The sequence below is a fragment of the Ranitomeya imitator genome, chromosome 10, assembly GCF_032444005.1.
Source record: "Ranitomeya imitator isolate aRanImi1 chromosome 10, aRanImi1.pri, whole genome shotgun sequence".
Taxonomy (NCBI): Eukaryota; Metazoa; Chordata; class Amphibia; order Anura; family Dendrobatidae; genus Ranitomeya; species Ranitomeya imitator.
The window spans coordinates 16,930,179-16,953,557 of record NC_091291.1 but is presented as its reverse complement, the minus strand read 5'-3'; the positions used below and the strand labels follow the sequence as shown (position 1 = coordinate 16,953,557).

At 43.1% G+C, this 23,379-nt stretch overlaps 1 protein-coding gene across 1 annotated transcript; it reads left to right on the top strand.

The window, feature by feature from the left end:
• Positions 1 to 472: 472 nt before the first annotated feature.
• LOC138652153 (fish-egg lectin-like) lies at positions 473 to 22,210 on the top strand. The gene is made up of 4 exons (XM_069742923.1): positions 473 to 566; positions 16,882 to 17,109; positions 18,170 to 18,503; positions 22,063 to 22,210. The coding sequence occupies exons 1-4, from the start codon at positions 473 to 475 to the stop codon at positions 22,208 to 22,210; spliced, it is 804 nt and encodes a 267-aa protein (XP_069599024.1).
• The last annotated feature ends 1,169 nt before the right edge of the window (positions 22,211 to 23,379 follow it).

The window sequence follows — 23,379 nt, the reverse complement described above, 5'->3', positions numbered from 1 at the left end:
TTGACTCAGAATAATGACATGTATGTAGCATTTAAGAGGTCTTTGGTGGTGGGATCCTTATCAGTGTTCTTAGGCTCCTATCTGGATGGCATTGTCACTCTCCAATTACAGATCTCCTTTGTTTCTAATAGGCAAATATAGTCCCTATTATATAACCAAGTCCCTTATCACCTAAAGATGGCCATTCAAATGGACTGATGAGTCTTTAGAAGACAAAATAATTGATCGATGTCTGCTGTGACTTGGGACCTCGTCTAGGTTAAAGCCCTCTACACACAATAGACAGCTTTTCAGCTGATCGTAATCTTTGTGTCCTCTGTGACCAGGGCTGGGTCAAGGGGTAGGCAGGTTTATTGAGAATATGTAAAAATGAGAAAATCTCAGCAATATACAATATCAAGATCTAATAAGGTGAGAAACATGAAAACATACAAGGATAGGCAGAGCCTAGTATGGGATATGGTTGCAACCGATGGGAGCCCCAGCATATATGCCAAGATTAACAGCATATGCACATAGAAGTCAGGAGAACAATCATGGTGCTGGTAAGGACCCTCTAGCATCAGGTACGTTTGGGACATTGCAAGAGTGGCTAGCTATGGGGACATAAGGGGCTGGTTACAGGGACATTACAAGAGGGGTTGGCTGTGGGAACATGAGAAGAAGGTCTGGCTGTGGGGTTATTAGAAGAGGGGGCTGGCTATGGGGACTTTACAAGAGGAGCTGCCTTAAGGGACATAACAAGAGGGTGACCATACTGTAGTGGGTGCTGTTGGTGACCTTATCTTGGGGGCTGTAGTGATGATACTGTACAGTGGGGCAAAAAAGTATTTAGCCAGTCAGCAATAGTGCAAGTTCCACCACTTAAAAAGATGAGAGGCATCTGTAATTTACATCATACGTAGACCTCAACTATGGGAGACAAACTGAGAAAAAAAAATCCAGAAAATCACATTGTCTGTTTTTTTAACATTTTATTTGCATATTATGGTGGAAAATAAGTATTTGGTCAGAAACAAAATTTCATCTCAATACTTTGTAATATATCCTTTGTTGGCAATGACAGAGGTCAAACGTTTTCTGTAAGTCTTCACAAGGTTGCCACACACTGTTGTTGGTATGTTGGCCCATTCCTCCATGCAGATCTCCTCTAGAGCAGTGATGTTTTTGGCTTTTCGCTTGGCAACATGGACTTTCAACTCCCTCCAAAGGTTTTCTATAGGGTTGAGATCTGGAGACTGGCTAGGCCACTCCAGGACCTTGAAATGCTTCTTACGAAGCCACTCCTTCGTTGCCCTGGCGGGGTGCTTTGGATCATTGTCATGTTGAAAGACCCAGCCACGTTTCATCTTCAATGCCCTTGCTGATGGAAGGAGGTTTGCACTCAAAATCTCACGATACATGGCCCCATTCATTCTTTCATGTACCCGGATCAGTCGTCCTGGCCCCTTTGCAGAGAAACAGCCCCAAAGCATGATGTTTCCACCACCATGCTTTACAGTAGGTATGGTGTTTGATGAATGCAACTCAGTATTCTTTTTCCTCCAAACACGACAAGTTGTGTTTCTACCAAACAGTTCCAGTTCGGTTTCATCAGACCATAGGACATTCTCCCAAAACTCCTCTGGATCATCCAAATGCTCTCTAGCAAACTTCAGACGGGCCCGGACATGTACTGGCTTAAGCAGTGGGACACGTCTGGCACTGCAGGATCTGAGTCCATGGTGGCGTAGTGTGTTACTTATGGTAGGCCTTGTTACATTGGTCCCAGCTCTCTGCAGTTCATTCACTAGGTCCCCCCGTGTGGTTCTGGGATTTTTGCTCACCGTTCTTGTGATCATTCTGACCCCACGGGGTGGGATTTTGCGTGGAGCCCCAGATCGAGGGAGATTATCAGTGGTCTTGTATGTCTTCCATTTTCTAATTATTGCTCCCACTGTTGATTTCTTCACTCCAAGCTGGTTGGCTATTGCAGATTCAGTCTTCCCAGCCTGGTGCAGGGCTACAATTTTGTTTCTGGTGTCCTTTGACAGCTCTTTGGTCTTCACCATAGTGGAGTTTGGAGTCAGACTGTTTGAGGGTGTGCACAGGTGTCTTTTTATACTGATAACAAGTTTAAACAGGTGCCATTACTACAGGTAATGAGTGGAGGAAAGAGGAGACTCTTAAAGAAGAAGTTACAGGTCTGTGAGAGCCAGAAATCTTGATTGTTTGTTTCTGACCAAATACTTATTTTCCACCATAATATGCAAATAAAATGTTAAAAAAACAGACAATGTGATTTTCTGGATTTTTTTTTCTCAGTTTGTCTCCCATAGTTGAGGTCTACCTATGATGTAAATTACAGACGCCTCTCATCTTTTTAAGTGGTGGAACTTGCACTATTGCTGACTGACTAAATACTTTTTTGCCCCACTGTATAGGGGGCTGTGCAGAACATTATACTGTATATTGGGGGGCTGTGGTTGATATCATACTGTGTGGGGTGCTGTGGGGGACATTAGGGGACATAACAAGAGGGTGACCATACTGTATTGGGTGCTGTTGGTGACCTTATCTTGGGGGCTGTAGTGATGATACTTTATAGGGGGCTGTGCAGAACATTATACTGTATATTGGGGGGGCTGTGGTTGATATCATACTGTGTGGGGTGCTGTGGGGGACATTAGGGGACATAACAAGAGGGTGACCATACTGTATTGGGTGCTGTTGGTGACCTTATCTTGGGGGCTGTAGTGATGATACTGTATAGGGGGCTGTGCAGAACATTATACTGTATATTGGGGGGCTGTGGTTGATATCATACTGTGTGGGGTGCTGTGGGGGACATTAGGGGACATAACAAGAGGGTGACCATACTGTATTGGGTGCTGTTGGTGACCTTATCTTGGGGGCTGTAGTGATGATACTGTATAGGGGGCTGTGCAGAACATTATACTGTATATTGGGGGGCTTGTTATGTCTGCTAATGAAAGGTGTAATGAAGGCAATCCAGAGACACAGTGTGCCTAGCGATCAGAGCGCACACAGTGATCTGACAAATACCCCAAAACAAAAGAACGAGCTCTGAGACGTGGAAACTCTGTAGACTGCACACCTGATCCTATCCTAAACACAACTAAAAGTGGCTGTGGATTGCGCCTAACCACTACCTATGCAACTCGGCACAGCCTAAGAAACTAGCTAGCCTGAAGATAGAAAAATAGGCCTGACTTGCCCCCAGAGAAATACCCCAAAGGAAAAGGCAGCCCCCCACATATAATGACTGTGAGTAAGATGAAAAGACAAAACGTAGGGATGAAATAGATTCAGCAAAGTGGGGCCCGATATTCTTAGACAGAGCGAGGACAGTAAAGCGAACTTTGCAGTCTACAAAAAACCCTAAAGCAAAACCCACGCAAAGGGGGCAAGAAAGACCCACCGTGCCGGACTAACGGCACGGCGGTACACCCTTTGCGTCTCAGAGCTTCCAGCAAAACAAAAGACAAGCTGGACAGAAAAAAGGCAACAAAATAGCAAAAAAGCACTTAGCTATACAGAGCAGCAGGTCACAGGAACAATCAGGAGAAGCTCAGATCCAACACTGGAACATTGACTAGGAGCAAGGATAGCAGCATCAGGTGGAGTTAAGTAACGAAGCAGCTAATGAGCTCACCAGAACACCTGAGGAAGGAAGCTCAGAAGCTGCAGTACCACTTGTGACCACAGGAGTGAATTCAGCCACAGAATTCACAACAGGGGCTGTGGTTGATATCATACTGTGTGGGGTGCTGTGGGGGACATTAGGGGACATAACAAGAGGGTGACCATACTGTATTGGGTGCTGTTGGTGACCTTATCTTGGGGGCTGTAGTGATGATACTGTATAGGGGGCTGTGCAGAACATTATACTGTATATTGGGGGGCTGTGGTTGATATCATACTGTGTGGGGTGCTGTTGGGGACATTATACTGTATATAAAGGGCAATGGGGCCATTATACTGTATCGTTGACTGGGGGCCATAATACTGTATGGGGTGCTGTGGGGACTATCATACCATATAAGGAGAGGCTATGGTTTTTTTTGTTGCGTTTTCCGACACGTGCGTCGTTTCCGACGCTAGCGTCGGACGCAAGAAAATGCAACAAGTTGCATTTTTCGTGCGTCCGATTTTCGTCAAAAAACGAAGCACGCGTCGCAAAACGCAGCGTTTTTGTGCGTCGTGCGTTGCCTCGCCGACGCAGCGGCGCGCAACGCTAATGTGAACGTAGCCTTGGAGAGGACAACGTGGTGGGCAGGATGATAACATAGCGTTAAGAAGGGGTATAGTATGAATGTGGAGAGGGGGCAGCATGAAAGGGGGGCACAGTATGGAGAGTGGTCAGCATGGCGGGGGCACAATGTGGAGCTATTGATTGTAAGGGAAAACAGTGGAGAGGGGACAGCCATCATATAGGGCGTGGTTCCAAGAGGCAGATGGTGCGGTGGTTATAGCTGATAATGGCGGACAGTGGGGTGGTTACACCTCATCAAGGCGGATAGTATGGCAGGTGTATTACATAAGGGCAGACATTGTGGAGGCAAAATACCATAAGAGGCTTATTTAGGTCATAATATGGACAGATATTTTATGCAGAGGGCATTTTAATAACCCTCTTATTTTTAAGGCCACCTTGTCAGGATGTGCTGCAGAAGACCGGAGAAGAGGGAAGTCTTCAAAGAAGAGCGGTGGATGTGAAAAGTCATCATGGCATCTGGACGTAAATGTTTACTTGTTGATACTGACTACGCCTTATCAGTACTTTGGTTCCTGTATGGTCCACAGCCTGATAATGATTGATAACAACTCCCAGCATCTCTTGACTTTTGTTAAGGACATAATGGGAGTTGTAGGTTCATGAGATATAAATGTAAATGGCCCTGACTTGACATTAAAATTGATTGCTGTACTAAGGGTACCGTCACACAGTGAAATTTTGATCGCTACGACGGCACGATTCGTGACGTTCGAGCGATATATCCGTGACGTTCGAGCGATATCGCAATGTCTGACACGCTCCTGTGATCAGGAACCCCGCTGAGAATCGTACGTCGTAGCAGATCGTTTGAAACTTTCTTTCGTCGTGTAGTGTCCCGCTGTGACGGCATGATCGCATGGTGTAACATATATCGTATACGATGTGCGCATAGTAACCAACGGCTTCTACATCGCACATACGTCATGAAATTATCGCTCCAGCGTCGTACATTGCAAAGTGTGACAGCAGTCTACGACGCTGGAGCGATATTGTTACGACGCTGGAGCGTCACGGATCGTACCGTTGTAGCGATCAAAATTTCACTGTGTGACGGTACCCTAAGCTTGGTGATGTATTCATGAACTTATGGTGATGCTGGTGATGTATTCATATATTGATGGTGGTTCTGGTTTTGCTTTATTTACTTACAGTGGTTCTTGTGATGTATTCATGTACTGATGGAGGTCCTGGTGATGCGTTAATGTACTGATAGTGGTTCTGGTGACCTATTAATTTACAGATGATATTTCTGGTGCCATTTTTATGTACTGTTGATGGCTGAGATTATGTTTTCATGTACAAATGATTATTTTGGTTTCGTAGTCATGTACTGATGATGGTTCTTGTGATGAACACAGCACCAGAACCATCACCACTATGTGAATACATCACCAGAGCCATCAATAGTACATGAATACAGCACCAGAACAATCATCACTACATGAAGATTTCACCACAACCACCATTAGTATAGGAACTAAAGACCAGAACCACCATCAGTACATGAATATGTCACCAGAACCACTATTCATACAGGAATGTGGCACCAGGACCACCATTAGTTTAGTTGCAAACTGTATTTGTTGCATGACAGATATAAAAACCATCATACATGTTCCTTTATAATGGGGTCCGTTTAGCTTCCATTGGGGTATCCGCCAAATGATGTACACCATAACTGAAACCAAATGGCCCCCATTATAGTTAAGTAATGTTAGTTTCCATGACTGTCCTTGGGTTTGACATTTACAATGTAAGATGTCAGGGATGAATATCACTATTTTTCCCTGGTATGGTGTAAATGGTCTGCAAGCAATGAATGATTCCATATCTAACTATGAAAACACAGTCCCTGTTGAGCGTCACCTCTAAGCTACATCAATTTTTTCTTTTGCCAGCATTTTTTGGTGAAACAGGTAACAATTCTAGTAGAATTGGTTGCCACAGCCTGTTACCTGATCCATTGGAGAGGGAGAGGGGTGCGTTAGGGTTACTGTTACCTTAGTCTCTGACCCAGTCCTTGGGGGCTGAGGGTTCATGTGTGGGGGTGCCATCTGCTTCATCTGCCTAGGGCACCCATGTACCTTGTCCCGGCCCTGTCTATGACAGATACGCAACCAGACTATTCTGGTGGGGCAGCTTATCTATGAGAGAACAAAAGGATCAAAGGTCCAAAATTGGACATGCTGAGTCTTTCTTTTTCTCAACATCATCTGTCGGGAGAGAGTCGATAGAGTCCCATACACATCATATTGGAAGGATCAGTTGACAGTCTAATGTGTGTGGGGGCCTCTCAATTGTCCCCAAAAAGATAATGGGGACAGAGAAGGATCCCGCCTGTTAAATTTCAACAGTTAAACCTTTTGTTCTCCGGGAGATGGAGTACAGCTGCGGCTCTGTCACGGGAGTGCTCAGACAAGTCAACTGCTCGTATGAAGAAGAATGAGGATAGATAGGTGCCGGCCAAACGATCGATCGCCGACAGCTATCTAATGTGTACGGGGGACTACGCTGAGAAGTATGTAGACATAAATTACAGCTCCCCACACCAACAAGTCTTCATCCTCCATACTTGTAGCTGAGAGCAAAGGCAAGAAATCCACTGAGAAAAAGAGACCGGCACTCCGTCTTCCTTCATGAAATTAAACAATAAATGCTGTTTGGGGGAAAGAGCGCAATAGGGTCTTATCCGGGATACAATTGTTTAGAATGATCAGATCCTACTCACCAATTTTAGCAGAGAGACAGGCTCATAGAGAAATCCAGCTGCAGCAGATCCACCGGTCCGCTCGTGACCATCCAGCGATACAAAAAAATGGGTTAAACGTGGATTTAATCTGGGCTCCCGAATGATTCAAGGTCCAGAATATATAGCCACTAAACTGTGGATTTATTCAACGCATTTCAAAGTACAAGACTTCTTCATCAGGAACACCACAATATACATGTACAGACACTTCGGGACTTTAAATAGATATACCGCTCAAATTCCAGAGGGAAAAACAATCACCTGACATACCAATGTCAAAGATGTATTCACTGTGTATATAACAAATATTTCAATTTTTTTTAACTTGTATGGCATTAATATCATTTTCATTTCTTTTTCGTATCATAAGAAAAATATAGATTGGATATAACAACTAAAGAAGAAAAAAGAAAAAAAAGAAGAAAAGGGAGGGACTCAATGGAATGGAACTAGAACCCGGTGTTCCAAAAGAAGAGTGCCATACATATCCACGGGTCATGGCCCAGAGGGGATTCATAGTGATGGTAGTGATGGTTGTTCTGGTGCTGTATTCATGTAGTGATGATGATTTTGGTGACATATTCACCACCAGAACCATTATCAGTACATGAATATGAAATCAAAATCATCATCAGTACACAATTAGAGCTCCAGAGCCATCAATAGTTTATGAATGTGGACCCAGACACATTATCAGTAAATAAAAATATCACCAGAATCACCATCACATTAATAGGTTATCAGAACCACCATCAGTACATGAATACATCAACATACCCACCATCAGTACATGACTACTTCACCAGAAACACCATCAGTAAATTAATACATCACCAGAACCACCATCAGTACATGAATACATCACCAGAACCACCATCAGTACATGAATACATCACCAGAAACAACATAAGAACCTGAATATATAACCAGAACCAAAAGTACTTGAATACAAGAACCAAGCTTAGCATGACAATCAATTGTAATGTCAAGTCAGGCACATAAACAATTGTATCTCATGAACCTACTATCCTACAACTCCCAGCATGTTTTAGCAAGGAAATACTGGGAAATGGCATTAACAACTATTATCAGACTACTGACCATTCATGAACCACAGCACTGATGAGACACAGTATCACAAATAAACATTTACATCAAGGTACCTTATAGATTACATCTTCTCTGGAGTCGTCTCTTTCTTCTCATCTCCATCTTGTCTAGATGCCATGATGACTTTTCACATCCACAGCTAGTCTCTGCAGACCTTCCTCTTCTCCCGTCTTTTGTAGCACATCCCGACACAGTGCCCTTAAAAATAAGAGTGTTATTAAAATGCCCTCTGCATGAAAGTATCTGTCCATATTAAGACCCTAAATAAGCCTCCTATGGTATATGTCCTTCACACTGTCTACCATTATCCACCATGGACCTTACCATGAATGTCCCCTTTCTAATTTTCTCTAAATTTCCATTACACTTTCTATATCTCCACACTGTCCCCCCCACGATGCTAACCACTGTCCAGATTGTGCCCCCTTTTCACACTGTCCCCTCTCCACATTCAATCTGTGCCCCCTCTTCACACTATGCACTCATATTGCCCAACATACAGCCCTCTTCCAAATGTAACCACTCCTCACAATGTTCCCCTACACAGGATGATGGTCACCACAGCCGCCCAAACGGTATGAAATCCACAACAACCCCCAATATATACAGTGCCATCAAAAATAATCTTTACAAGTTCAGTGAAACCACAAAATCTTAACATTGAGTGTTTTATTGTGGATATTTCATTACAATTAATATTTTGTCAGGTCACCCTTACTGGAAACTTAGCCAGTTTTGCTATTAGACACTTTTTGATTATCTCCCCTTTTGTGTGCACTTTTAACAACTGAAATCATGACGTGGATTTTTTTATGTAAAGTTTTTTTGCCTGCACTGTAGTATGGTCGCAACCACAGCCCCCCATAAATAGTATGATGTCCACCACAGACCCACTTAAATAGTATGATGTCCAAAACAGGCCCCAATATCATGGCCACCACAGCACCCCTTTCAGTATTATGGCCTCCAAATATTCACCACAGCCCCCCAGTTTAATGTCCTCTACAGTCTCTCATTTTATGCCCCCCCTGCAAGCCCCTCATTTTATGCCTCCCTGCACAGCCCCTCATTTTATGCCCCCTTGAATAGCCCCTCATTTTATGAGCTCTGCACAGCTCCTCATTTTATGACCCCCTGCACAGCCCCACATTTTATGACTCCCTGTACAGCTCCTCATTTTATGACTCCCTGCACAGCCCCTCATTTTATGACTCCCTGTACAGATCCATATTTTATGACTCCCTGCACAGCCCCTCATTTCATGACCCCTGCACAGCCCTCATTTTATGACTCCCTGCACAGCCCCTCATTTTATGACCCCCTGCATAGCTCCTCATTTTGTGACCCCCTGCACAGCCCCACATTTTATGACCCCCTGTACAGCTCCTCATTTTATGACTCCCTGCACAGCCCTCATTTTATGACTCCCTGTACAGATCCTCATTTTATGACCCCCTGCACAGCTCCTCATTTTATGACCCCCTGCACAGCCCCCCATTTTATGACCCCCTGTACAGCTCCTCATTTTATGACTCCCTGCACAGCCCTCATTTTATGACTCCCTGTACAGATCCTCATTTTATGACCCCCTGCACAGCTCCTCATTTTATGACCCCCTGCACAGCCCCCCATTTTATGACTCCCTGCACAGCCCCTCATTTTATGACTCCCTGTACAGATCCTCATTTTATGACTCCCTGCAAAGCCCCTCATTTCATGACCCCTGCACAGCCTCTCATTTTATGACTCCCTGCACAGCCCCTCATTTTATGACCCCCTGCACAGCCCCTCATTTTATGACTCCCTGCACAGCCCTTCTTTTCATGGCCAAGTATTATAATAAAAAAATATATACTCACCTAATCCAAGCTCCCGTCCACTGTCTCCTCTGTGCAGCAATGGGCACTTGACGGCACATTGACGTCACTGCATCACGCCATCTGACGTCCCCTGAGTGTGCCTTCTCCAATAACACGCAGGCCAGAAGTAGCCTGTGTCTTGCTGAAGATCACAGCTCCTCTGCTCTTGTGAGTGCGGAGAGAGAGCGAAGGCCTTGGCGCAGGCAGAGAGGTGAGCGTTGTCAGTGACTGATTCTGCTCCCCTGTGTGCCCGCTCCCCGGACATCATTGTGCTGAATGCCTGCAGCCAGAAGAAGTTGCTGGGTGGCCACAGGCATTCAGCAATTTTTGTTTTCAAAGTGCGCCCCCTCGGGTAGGCAAGAGGTAGCGCCTCAGGATGTGCCTACCCCTGCTGCAAGCTCCGATGTCTATTTTTTTTTTTCAAAAAAAGTTTCAATTGTATTTATTGCTTACCTGTATGGGGGTGGTGAGGTCACCATACTGTTTACCATGAAGGATTTGTCTCTCACATCGCTTGTCAGGCTATCTTATGTTCTTGTATCACAACGATTTCCCAATTTTATCCTATGTAATTGTTGTGTTAAATAAAGTTTTTCTACTTTTATTATACACATTGCTGAAGGGTCCTTTCTTCATGTTGGTTTATTGGTGCTTATGGATCTTTTCACTACACAATGGTGTTCTTTGGATTTTTGCTTGCTAAGGAGAGCTGAGTAGTTAGTAAGGGAAAGCTCATCCTGGGGAGCTCAGTGGTTATTAGGGAAAACTGAGCGGTTACTAGGGAAACTAAGTGATTTCTAGGGAAAGCTGAGTGCTAGGACAGAGCTGAGTGGTTACTAGGGAAAACTGAGAGGTTACTAGGTAAAGAGCTGAGTGGTTACTAGGGATAGTTGAGTGGTTACTATGGAAATTGGAGTGGTTACTAGGGAAAACTGAGTGGTTACTATGGATATAGCTAAGTGGTTACTAGGGAAAACTGAGTGGTTACTAAGGAAAGCTGAGTCATTACTACAGAAAGATGAGTGGTTACTGTGAAAAACTGAAAAAAAATGCCGTCTAGATGAAGCCTTAGGTCTTATTCACACGTCTGTGCAGGTAGTTTTTTCCATGGACACGTTATATTCCAATGAGGCTTGGGCCATGTCCAATGGAAAAATAGATTTCATGAGAAATGGATCCTAAGAGATGGTGATTCATTAAGGCATCCATTTTTTAACACTGCACATACCCCGAAACAGAAACAATTGCAAAATGTCCATTTTTAATCCTTTTTTTTTATTATTTAAAAGACAGAAACTCCTGTTTCTATTTTGCATGAGTTTTTCTTCCATTTGTGGAGGATCCGTTTTTACTAGAGGAGTTCCTGAATCCGTCTTGTGTTCTGGTCATGCGCAGGACTTAATAAAAATTATTCGTTAATAGATGACATAGCCATTATGATCCATCTCCCATAGACCTCAATGTTAAAAAAGACGGAGACAGTTTCGAAAAATTTGCCCAAACTCCGTTCTTTGAATTCTGGAAGACATTTTAGGATGTTTCCGTCCCCATACAAGTGAATAGATCCCATACTGGATCATTTTATTACCAATTCTGTCATCCCACAATGGATCCAAACATGGAAATAACCACTGGACATGTGAACCAAGCCTGAGAAGAGGAATGAGGCGGGAGACCTGAGAATTTGGGCTGCCAAGATGCCAGATAAAAGTTTGTGAAGCTCTGAGATAACCATCAGTTGTAATCATGTACTGAACACAAAGGAGAACTGATAGATCCCGACTCTCGCAGACACTTCGGAGACTCCGAAATTGCCCATAATGTCTTAATGATAAAATCTAATACGACACAAAACCCAGGGATGTATTCAGGTGTTTGTGGAGACAGGTGCACCTTATAGATGACAAGATGATAATACGTGTACAAATACAATCACGTGTTGGCACCCTTGAAATTGTTCCAGAAAATGAAGTATTTCTCCAAGAAAATGATTGTAATTCTCCATATTTTGTTATACACACGTTTCTTTCCTTTGTGTGTATTGAAAGAACACAAAAAAAAACAGAGAAAGAAAATGCAAATTGGACAAAATTTCACACAAATCCCCAAAACGGTCCGGATAAAATTGTTGGCACCATCAACTTAATATTTGGCTGCACCCTATTGAATAAATAACTGTGATCAATCATTCCTAATAACCATCAACAAGCTTCTTACACCTCTCAGCCTGAATTTTGGACGACTCTTCTTTTGTAAACTTCTTCAGGTCTCTCATAGTTTAAGGCGCCTTCTCCCAGCAGTAATTTTAAGATCTCTCCACAGGTGATCAATGGGATTTAGATCAGGACTAGTGATGAGCGAGTGTGCTCGTTAGGCCGGGATCACACATGCGAGAAACACGTCCGTGTCTCGCATGTGAAATCCAAGCTCTGGCGCCGCCACTCCAGAGCGGAGCGTGCGGCCGCATAGGAACACATGGAGCCGCACGCTCCGCTCCCAAGTGCCGGCGCCAGAGCTTGGATTTCACATGCGAGACACGGACGTGTTTCTCGCATGTGTGATCCCGGCCTTACTCAAGTTTTCCGAGCATGCTCGGGTGTTCTCCAAGTAGATTGTTTGTGACTCCGCAGCTGCAAGATTTGCTGCTGTTAGACAACCTGAACACATGCAGGGATTGCCTGTTTGTTAGGGAATCCCTACATGTATTCAGGCTGTCTAGCAGTCGCAAATCATGCAGCTGAGGGGACTCAAACATAATCTACGAGCACGCCCAAGAACACCCGAGCATGCTCGGAAAACTCGAGTAACAAGCATACTCGCTCATCACTAATCATGACTGACCGCTGCCACTTCAAAACTCTCCAGCGCTTTGTTTCCTTCCATTTCTGGATGCTTCGTGAAGTATGTTTGTGGTCATTGTCCTGCTGAAAGACCCATGACCTAGGACACAAGCCCAGCTTTTTTACACTGGGCACTACATTGTGACCCAACATCCTTTGGTAATCTTCAGATTTCATGATGCCTTGGCATACAGTCAAGGCACCCAGTGTCAGAAGCAGCAAAACAACCCAAAACATCTTTGAACCTCCACCATATTTGACTGTAGGTACTGTATTCTTTTTTGTAGGCCTCATTCCGTTTTCAGTAAACAGTAGAATGAAAAGATGTGCTTTACCAAAAAGCTCTATCTTGGTCTCATCTGTCCACAAGATGCTCTCCCAGAAGGATTTTGGCTTACTCATGTACATTTTGGCAAACTTCAGTCTAGCTTTTTTATTTCTCTGTGCTAGCAGTGTGGTCCTCCTGGGTCTCCTGCCATAGAAATTCATTTCATTGAAATGTTGACAGATAGCTCACACTGACACTCATGCACCCTGAGCCTGCAGGATAGCTTGCGTTTCTTTGGAACTTGCTTGGAGCTGCTTATCTACCATCCGGACTATCCGGCATTGCAACCTTTCATAATTTTTTCTCTGCTGTCCACATCCAGATAGATTAGCCACAGTGCCATGGGTTGTAAACTTCTTGATTATGTTGGGCACCATCGGCAAAGGAACATCAAGATGTCTGGAGATGGACTTGTATCCTTGAGATTGTTGATATTGTTCAATAATTTTGGTTCTCAATTCCTCAGACAGTTCTCTTCTCCTCTTTCTGTTCTCCATACTTAGTGTGGCGCACACAGACACACAATGCAAAGCTTAAGTCAGCTGCAACCGCAACATGTCGGAAAGCTCCAGTCGTCGCTTTCTACTCACTTGGAAAGCTCCAGATGGACCATACTGTGGTATCCATTATTGGAATCCAATCTACTGTATACTTCTTTTAATAGTTGTTGTCACAGAACGAATAAGTGCACTTTGACAAACAGCCAAAAATAAAATCAAAATGGCCTCCATCTAGTAAATGTGGTTTCTAGGATCCACTCAGACTACGATCCCATGTCCAGTAATCATTCGTTGAAATGGATCCAGAAGAATCCATTGCCAAAAATGTTGAGCAGACACAACTTTTTTGTCCTGCTAAAAAATTATTTCAGCTGGATCCATTTTTTTTTAAACATTGAAGTCTATGGAAAACACATCGTTTTGTTCCATTTGAAACTGATCCAGTAAGAAAACAACGGATCTCAAATCAAAGAAAAACTGATGGCGTCTTAATGAATTTGTTTTCCATAGACTTCATTGTTAAAAAAAAACGGATCCAGTTGAAATAAAACATTTTTAGCCCAACAAAAAAAAGTTGTGTCTCCATGATATTTTTGTTAGCAGATTCTTCTGGATCCATTATAACTGATGATTGCTGGACATATGAACATGGCCTTACGGGATCAGTTTCAAGTTTCTTGTTAAATATTTATTTTTCTACCTCTGGTAGGTTAAAAAAAAACAAAAAACAGGACTTTTTCAAATGGAAGTAAAAAGGATGGCTACTTAACGGATCCGTTCTTTCATAGACTTCAATGATGTTGGATCCATTTCAGCAGATGATTACTGGACATGTGAAGATAGCCTGACCTGGCCTGTACATATGAGGTAGTGTGCGCAAATAAAGGACGCAGTGTGCCTAAATAAAGGACGCAGCGTGTGTAAATAAAGGATGCAGTTTATATAGGTAAGGAACGCAGTGTGCGTGAATAAAGGCCGCAGTGTGCGTAAATTAGGGACGCAGTGTGTGTAAATAAAGGATGCAGTGTGCGTAAATTAGGGACACAGTGTGTGTAAATAAAGGACGCAGTGTGCGTAAATAAAGGATGCAGTTTATATAGGTAAGGAACGCAGTGTGCGTGAATAAAGGCCGCAGTGTGCGTAAATTAGGGACGCAGTGTGTGTAAATAAAGGATGCAGTGTGCGTAAATAAAGGATGCAGTATACATAAATAAAGGATGCAGTGGGGGTAAATAAAGGATGCAGTTTATATAGGTAAGGAACGCAGTGTGCGTGAATAAAGGCCGCAGTGTGCGTAAATTAGGGACGCAGTGTGTGTAAATAAAGGATGCAGTGTGCGTAAATAAAGGATGCAGTGTGCGTAAATTAGGGACGCAGTGTGTGTAAATAAAGGACGCAGTGTGCGTAAATAAAGGATGCAGTTTATATAGGTAAGGAACGCAGTGTGCGTGAATAAAGGCCGCAGTGTGCGTAAATTAGGGACGCAGTGTGTGTAAATAAAGGATGCAGTGTGCGTAAATAAAGGATGCAGTGTGCGTAAATAAATGATGCAGTATATATAAATAAGGAACGTAGTGTGCGTGAATACAGGACGCAGTGTGTGTAAATTAGGGACGCAGTGTGCGTAAATAAATGATGCAGTATATATAAATAAGGAACGCAGTGTGCGTGAATAAAGGCTGCAGTGTGTGTAAATTAGGGACGCAGTGTGCGTAAATAAAGGATGCAGTGTGCGTAAATAAATGATGCAGTATATATAAATAAGGAACGCAGTGTGCGTGAATAAAGGCTGCAGTGTGTGTAAATTAGGGACGCAGTGTGCGTAAATAAAGGATGCAGTGTGCGTAAATAAATGATGCAGTATATATAAATAAGGAACGTAGTGTGCATGAATACAGGACGCAGTGTGCGTAAATTAGGGATGCAGTGTGTGTAAATAAAGGATGCAATATATATAAATAAGGAGCACAGTGTGCGTAAATAAAGGACGCAGTGTGTGTAAATTAAGGAAGCAGTGTGGGTAAATAAAGGACGCAGTGTGATTAGACCCTTAGGGTGCTTTCACAATGCGTTCGGTGGCCCCGTCGGACAGCGTAGTAGACTGCGTATGAATGTCCGTCTCCTTTAGGCGTATACTCCCTAAAATCATTGGCGGGGGGTTTAGACGTATGGCCCAACAGGTCCACCGAACGCAATGTGAAACCTCTCTTATTTAGGTGGGCCAGTCGAACCTTAATTCTTTTTCCTTTTTGTGCCTTCTTTTGGCCCTTTGTTTTATTAAGCTAAAACTCAGCCTTCTCCGCAGTTGTGGGTAGAAAGGAACTCTCCGCCCGAACAGTATAAAGTAGAAATTACAGGAGGCTCTTTTGACTCTCTACATATGACCCTGGGGTAAAGGGCCAACAAAGACAATCGTTATCTCCTTCATTGTCCTTCTGACCAATAGTGAGGGGATTGCAGTGTAAGGAAGGGTCTTATATAAACTGTATGGAGTTTTGTAGCTTGGACATTCCCTGACTCCATCTCTGGTCACCATGAGCTTCATCCTCGGTCTGATCCTGTTGTGTGCAGGAGCTTCCGCTGTAAATGCCAGTAAGACCTTCTTCTTCTTCTATCATATATCTACCTTCATCCAAGTAGACTTGTCCTAGTTTTATGGGGGGTGTAGACATTAAGTGTTTTTGAAACTTTACTACAAATTTTTTGCACTTTTTATATTATTGCTTCAATTCCATTTGCACCTTTTTTGTATATTTTTTGGTGTTTTTCGCCCATTTTTCATGTTTGCCCTATTCCACTTTCACATCTGTTATATTATTTTCGCCATTGTTGATGGGGAATTTGGGGTTCCCACTTATTTTCAAGTTTTGATTCATCTATTATATCTTTTAAAAAGTTATACCTTTTTTTCACTCCGATCTTACCCTGGAGGGATGAAATGTTTTGGAACTTTTTGCACTCGCAAGTCACGAAAAAGATTTTAGACAAAAGGAGCATTTTTGATTTGCTGCAAAATTCACAAACGACATGCGCCATTTTGAAAAATTTGGTGCAAAAAGAAATCAATGATTAACACAAGACATTAAAAAGAAAAAATACTTTAAAAAAACCCTCAATAATAAATCTGACCCGTAGTGTTATATTTGGACTAAAATCATAAATCATAATGCAAAAGTATTTTTTTTAACTTTTTTTCTTATTTTTATTTTGCTTCAGAATTTCAGTGTATTCGAGTTCCTGGAAATCTGAAACAGATCGATGCCGGTGCTGGTCAAGTTTATGGTGTGAATGATGACGGAAACATCTTCTCCTTTGTTAATAACATCTGGCAACAAGTTCCCGGGCAGCTCGTCCATGTGTCGGTGGGACCCGCCGGAGTCTGGGGAGTCAATAATGCCAGTATCGTCTTCAGATTTCAAAACAATCAGTGGAAGTCTGTAACAGGTAAATTCGGGGTTCAGTCCATTGTCAAGATGCCTAAAGTGCCTTAGGCCAATTTGCCAAGATTCGGGTAGTGAAACTCAACCATGCTCAATTCTTTTCCCCAAACATCATCTTTGGTGGCCTTCTGTACATATTAGATGATCAGCTGGTCCCAGCAAAATTGGCATCTCAAGCCAACAGCAAATTCATGTGAAAAGGGGCCTGTAGGCTTAAGCTTTGGGGTTGAGGAACCTTCTATTCCTATACCCAGGCACCTATGTTACCAGCTCCTTGTTGGTCTAACTAGCCTAAAGGGGTTATCTCCTTTGGAAAATGTCAAAAAGGTTCCTTAACAAGATGAAAAATTTCCCCCTACTAAAAAGTACTTCCTCAATTTCTCTGCTTCACCCTCTGTAATTTTGATGGGTTATCATGAATTTTGCTTATTCTACCCAATGGGGCTAAGTATGTACAGGTAGGTAGTTGCTAACTACCTGCCGGTCATCAACTTCTGCTTGATCAGAGTGGTCCCGGTTGGACCATGGGTTCTGGTGGAGTTATGTCGACAGAGCAGCTTCTTCACTTTCATGCCGATTGACAGCTGGCTCCCTGCTTCCTAACTTCGGGAGCCGGCTGATAATCAGCATGAAGTTGGTAGTGACCCCTCGGCTACAGCGCCGATCGGAAAAGGAAGTCCTGCTGACTGTTGACACTGGGTCAAATGAACAGCAGAATTGCCAGAAGGGGCTGTCAGTGACGGCTCTGAGCCGGCACCTGACAGAGCAGGCAGATAATTAGCAACTACCTGCCATAGGGGAAAATAAGCAAATTCCTGGATAACCCCTTTAAGCATTACACAGTGTCCAATAAAATCAATAGGTTGACCATGTAATTCCCTTTGGCTATTAAATGAGGATCCAAAAAAGAGCTCCAACCCATTCCCCATAGGGTGACTGGATGACCTCTTCAAGTCAACAAGTCTCAACCTCATGCCACATCCGAGAGTAACAATGCTGAACATATATACAGTGGTCCTGTAGCCTCTATAATTTTTGCTTTCTTCCATTGTTGATATATTCAGGACTCTTGAAGCAGGTGGACGCCGGCGGTAATATATTCTTGGGTGGAGTGAACTACCAGAATTGCGTCTTTTGCTTGAGTCAGAGTTGTACATCTTCAAAGGCTTCAATGGTGACATTCACCAGTCTGGATGGCAGCCTGAAATATTACAGCTGTGGACCTTTCGGTTGCTGGGGTGTTAATAGCGTAAACAATATCTTTTTCCGCCAAAATGTGACCCCCGATGTATGCGAAGGAAGTCAATGGCAGCAGATTAACGGCAAACTCGTAAAGTTGGAGGTCGGCACAGATGGATCAGTCTATGGAGTCAATCATCTAGGAACGGCTTACAGAAGGTAAGTGCTTGACGCGTTCATTTTTGAGTAGCATGCTTTGCCCCGTTAGACCGCACTGAGCTGCTGCAGCTTCTATTTCTATTTTTCTAGATTTAACATTTTAAAATGGTCTTCCCATTATTAGCTGATATGGATGATTCGTAAGGGAACCCAAAACTTGCTGATCAAAGCAATGGGTGATAGATTTTCTAAAAAGGAGTTGAGAAGGGATGACCATAAAGTAGCCCATTGGTCTCACAAATATGTTGTGCCCTAGGGGAGCTAGTTAATGACCATAAACCCACTAAAACAAACCTGGGCAAAGTGCGGCCCGAAGCTCGGACTGGAATAGTCGAAAGGGCAGGACGTGCAGGCCGCACTTTGCCCAGGTTTGTTTTAGAGGGTTTATGGTCATTAACCTCTTTCTGATCCAGTCTAGGCTGACAAAGCCGAGACAGTGGCGGCACCATGCTCGCCAACTGCAACATCCCAATTACTCTGCTATGTGCAGATATTGGAGGAGGATGGAGCCGTCGGTTCCTTCTTCCACCAATCAGCATGTGTGACTGAGACAACAGTCACAATGATGTCACTACATCGCTTCTACTGTACGGAGAGTCACTGCACCTGAGACTGGAGCAGAGCGCCAGGGGAACGGGAGAGAGATGGTGTGTGTGTATGGGATGTGTGCTTGTATATAGGCTATGTGGGGGCTCACACTGTATATAAGAGGCTATGTGTGGGTTCATACTGTATATAAAGAGGCTATGTGAGGGCTCACACTGTATATAGAAGGCTATGTGAGGGTTCATACTGTATATAAAGAGGCTATGTGAGGGCTCACACTGTATATAGGAGGCTATGTGAGGGCTCACACTGTATATAAGAGGCTATGTGAGGGCTCACACTGTATATCGAAGGCTATGTGAGGGCTCACACTGTATATAAAGAGGCTATGTGGGGGCTCATACTGTATATAAGAGGCTATGTGAGGGCTCACACTGTATATAAGAGGCTATGTGAGGGCTCACACTGTATATAAGAGGCTATGTGAGGGCTCACACTGTATATAGAAGGCTATGTGAGGGTTCATACTGTATATAAAGAGGCTATGTGAGGGCTCACACTGTATATAGGAGGCTATGTGAGGGCTCACACTGTATATAGGAGGCTATGTGAGGGCTCACACTGTATATAAGAGGCTATGTGAGGGCTCACACTGTATATCGAAGGCTATGTGAGGGCTCACACTGTATATAAAGAGGCTATGTGGGGGCTCATACTGTATATAAGAGGCTATGTGAGGGCTCACACTGTATATAAGAGGCTATGTGAGGGCTCACACTGTATATAAGAGGCTATGTGAGGGCTCACACTGTATATAGGAGGCTATGTGAGGGCTCACACTGTGTATCGAAGGCTATGTGAGGGCTCATACTCTATATAAAGAGGCTATGTGGGGGCTCATACTGTATATAAGAGGCTATGTGAGGGCTCACACTGTATAAAGGAGGCTATGTGAGGGCTCACACTGTATATCGAAGGCTATGTGAGGGCTCATACTCTATATAAAGAGGCTATGTGGGGGCTCATACTGTATATAAGAGGCTATGTGGGGGCTCATACTGTATATAAGAGGCTATGTGGGGGCTCACACTGTATATCGAAGGCTATGTGAGGGCTCATACTCTATATAATGAGGCTATGTGGGGGCTCATACTATATATAAGAGGCTATGTGGGGGCTCACACTGTATATAGGAGGCTATGTGAGGGCTCACACCTGTATATAGAGGCTATGTGGGGGCTCACACTGTATATAGAGAAGCTATGTGGGGGCTCATACTGTATGTAAGAGGCTATGTGAGGGCTCATACTCTATATAAAGAGGCTATGTGGGGGCTCATACTGTATATAAGAGGCTATGTGGGGGCTCATACTGTATATAAGAGGCTATGTGGGGGCTCATACTGTATATAAGAGGCTATGTGGGGGCTCACACTGTATATCGAAGGCTATGTGAGGGCTCATACTCTATATAATGAGGCTATGTGGGGACTCATACTATATATAGGAGGCTATGTGGGGGCTCACACTGTATATAGGAGGCTATGTGAGGGCTCACACCTGTATATAGAGGCTATGTGGGGGCTCACACTGTATATAGAGAAGCTATGTGGGGGCTCATACTGTATGTAAGAGGCTATGTGAGGGCTCATACAGTATTTAGGAGGCTTTATGGGGGCTCATACTGTATATAGACAGGCTATGTGAGGGCTCATACTGTACATAGGAGGCTATCTGGGGCTAATACTGTATATAGGAGGCTATGTGAGGGCTCATACTGTACATAGGAGGTTATGTGGGGCTAATACTGTATATAGGAGGCTATGTGGGCTAATACTATATATAGGAGGCTATGTGGGGGCTCATACTATCTATAGGAGGCTATATGGGCTAATACTGTATATAGGAAGCTATGTGGGCTAGTACTATATATAGGAGGCTATGTGGGGCTAATACTGTATATAGGAAGCTATGTGGGCTAATACTATATACGAGGAGGCTATGTGGGGCTAATACTGTATATAGGAGGCTATGTGGGCTAGTACTATATATAGGAGGCTATGTGGGGCTAATACTGTATATAGGAGGCTATATGGGGCTAATACTGTATATAGGAGGCTATGTGGGGCTAATACTGTATATAGGAGGCTATGTGGGGCTAATACTGTATATAGGAGGCTATGTGGGCTAATACTGTATATAGGAGGCTATGTCGGGCTAATACTGTATATAGGAGGCTATGTGGGGCTAATACTGTATATAGGAGGCTATGTGGGGCTAATACTGTATATAGGAGGCTATGTGGGGCTAATACTGTATATAGGAGGCTATGTGGGGCTAATACTGTATATAAATAGCTATGTGGGGCTAATACTGTATATAGGAGGCTATGTGGGGCTCATACTGTATATAGGAGGCTATGTGGGCTAGTACTATATATAGGAGGCTATGTGGGGCTAATACTGTATATAGGAGGCTATGTGGGGCTAATACTGTATATAGGAGGCTATGTGGGGCTAATACTGTATATAAATAGCTATGTGGGGCTAATACTGTATATAGGAGGCTATGTGGGGCTAATACTGTATATAGGAGGCTATGTGGGGCTAATACTGTATATAGGAGGCTATGTGGGGCTAATACTGTATATAGGAGGCTATGTCGGGCTAATACTGTATATAGGAGGCTATGTGGGGCTCATACTGTATGTAGGTGGCTATTTGGGGCTAATACTGTATATAGGAGGCTATGTCGGGCTAATACTGTATGTAGGAGGCTATGTGGGGCTCATACTGTATGTAGGTGGCTATTTGGGGCTAATACTGTATATTGGAGGCTATGTGGGGCTAACACTGTATATACGAGGCTATGTGGGGCTAATACTGTATATTGGAGGCTATGTGGGGGGGAGGAGGGGGAATTAATTGCCCACCCCTGCCCTAGAATATCTGTTTCCTGTTTCATTGGACAGTTTTGCTCCATATCTTTACCATTGACAATCTTCTTTCTTCTAGGGAAGGCATCTCTGCCGTGACCCCAACCGGCACATCATGGACTGCTCTAGATTTCTCTTTTAAATTCAAGCATGTCACTTACGATGCCGGATTCCTGTGGCTTCTGACTGAGACCGGAGTCATTCATAGGTGCTATAATGAAAACTAAAAATCGACCCCCAATAAAACTGAAGACCTAAAAAAAATCCACTCTTATTTTTTTATCAAATATCTGTGTTCAAATATATTCTGTAAAAAAAATAAAAAGTTTTCAGTAAATTTCAATAAAGTTTCAGATAAAAAAATGATTGTTTTCTCTTACTTAATGCATTACATAGAAGCAGCAACACACTTAAAGGGGTTTCCTCCCCAAAACTGTACGGTATATTCATATGTTGCCCCCTATTGCTAATATCAGGAGAGTAGAGCTGCAATGACCCTAATCATCAGGTGAATTTTAAATGTCAAGGTGGTCTATGAAAACTGCCTTCCAGAAGGCATCATTTTTTCTCTTAAAATTTCCACTCAACTTTTTCATGACCTCATCAAAGTTCAGATCTACTGTACTTTGATGTGGTCTGTGGCTACAAATCAGCACAGAAAAGAGCAGAAAAAAAAAGAATTACAAACTAGCTCACTGACAGATTCCCAGTTATCTCATTTTTACACTCACCAATATGTATGAAAACAAAAGAGAATGTAGAAGCCAAAACTGCAAAATGTTTAATTGAACTTAATTGCAAAAAATTATTCGTAGCCCAAAATATATGCCTCTAGATTAAAAAAAAAACATATTCTATAGGAGATGCCAAGATGGTAAATGACACCTGGTAGGTAGGGAGGAGTGATGAGCGAGCGTGCTGGGATAAGGTGCTATCTGCTGATCAGAAAATAATCGTATGCAGCCTTATGGAAAAAAAACTCTAACCAAAGCCACCACTAGGGGGAGCTCACCAAGGACAGGTGTATACAGATGTTTCTTTGCGCTCAATACTAAACCTGTCGACACTAGGGAAGGTTGTCAGCTGTCATTTTCAATATCTCTTGGTTTTATTCCATCCGAAAACATTTTCTTACAGCATTTTTGCACTTACTCATTGCTTTCCTTGGGCGAAAAAACAATGGAAAAAAACATTGAAACAATTGTCAGGCTCCAGATTTAACGCTGCAAGTGTGTGCATGAGATTTCTGAAAACTCGTAGCTTTTCCTGGTACTATAAAAAAGCAGCTTCTAATTTGCATAAAAAAAAAAGATGAAAAAATAAACACTGCAAAAACGCAAGGTGTGAACGTAGCCTAAGTATTTGCTGCATTTTTGTTACATTTTTTTTTTCTGTG

Excerpts from the sequence above, each read along its gene's own strand:
- LOC138652153 (XM_069742923.1), top strand. The coding sequence starts at position 473 with ATGGGAGCCCCAGCATATATGCCAAGATTAACAGCATATGCACATAGA. Across the intron at positions 567-16,881 it reads TAAGGACCCTCTAGCATCAG|AATTTCAGTGTATTCGAGTT; the intron begins GTACGTTTGGGA and ends ATTTTGCTTCAG. Across the intron at positions 18,504-22,062 it reads CTAGGAACGGCTTACAGAAG|GGAAGGCATCTCTGCCGTGA; the intron begins GTAAGTGCTTGA and ends TCTTTCTTCTAG.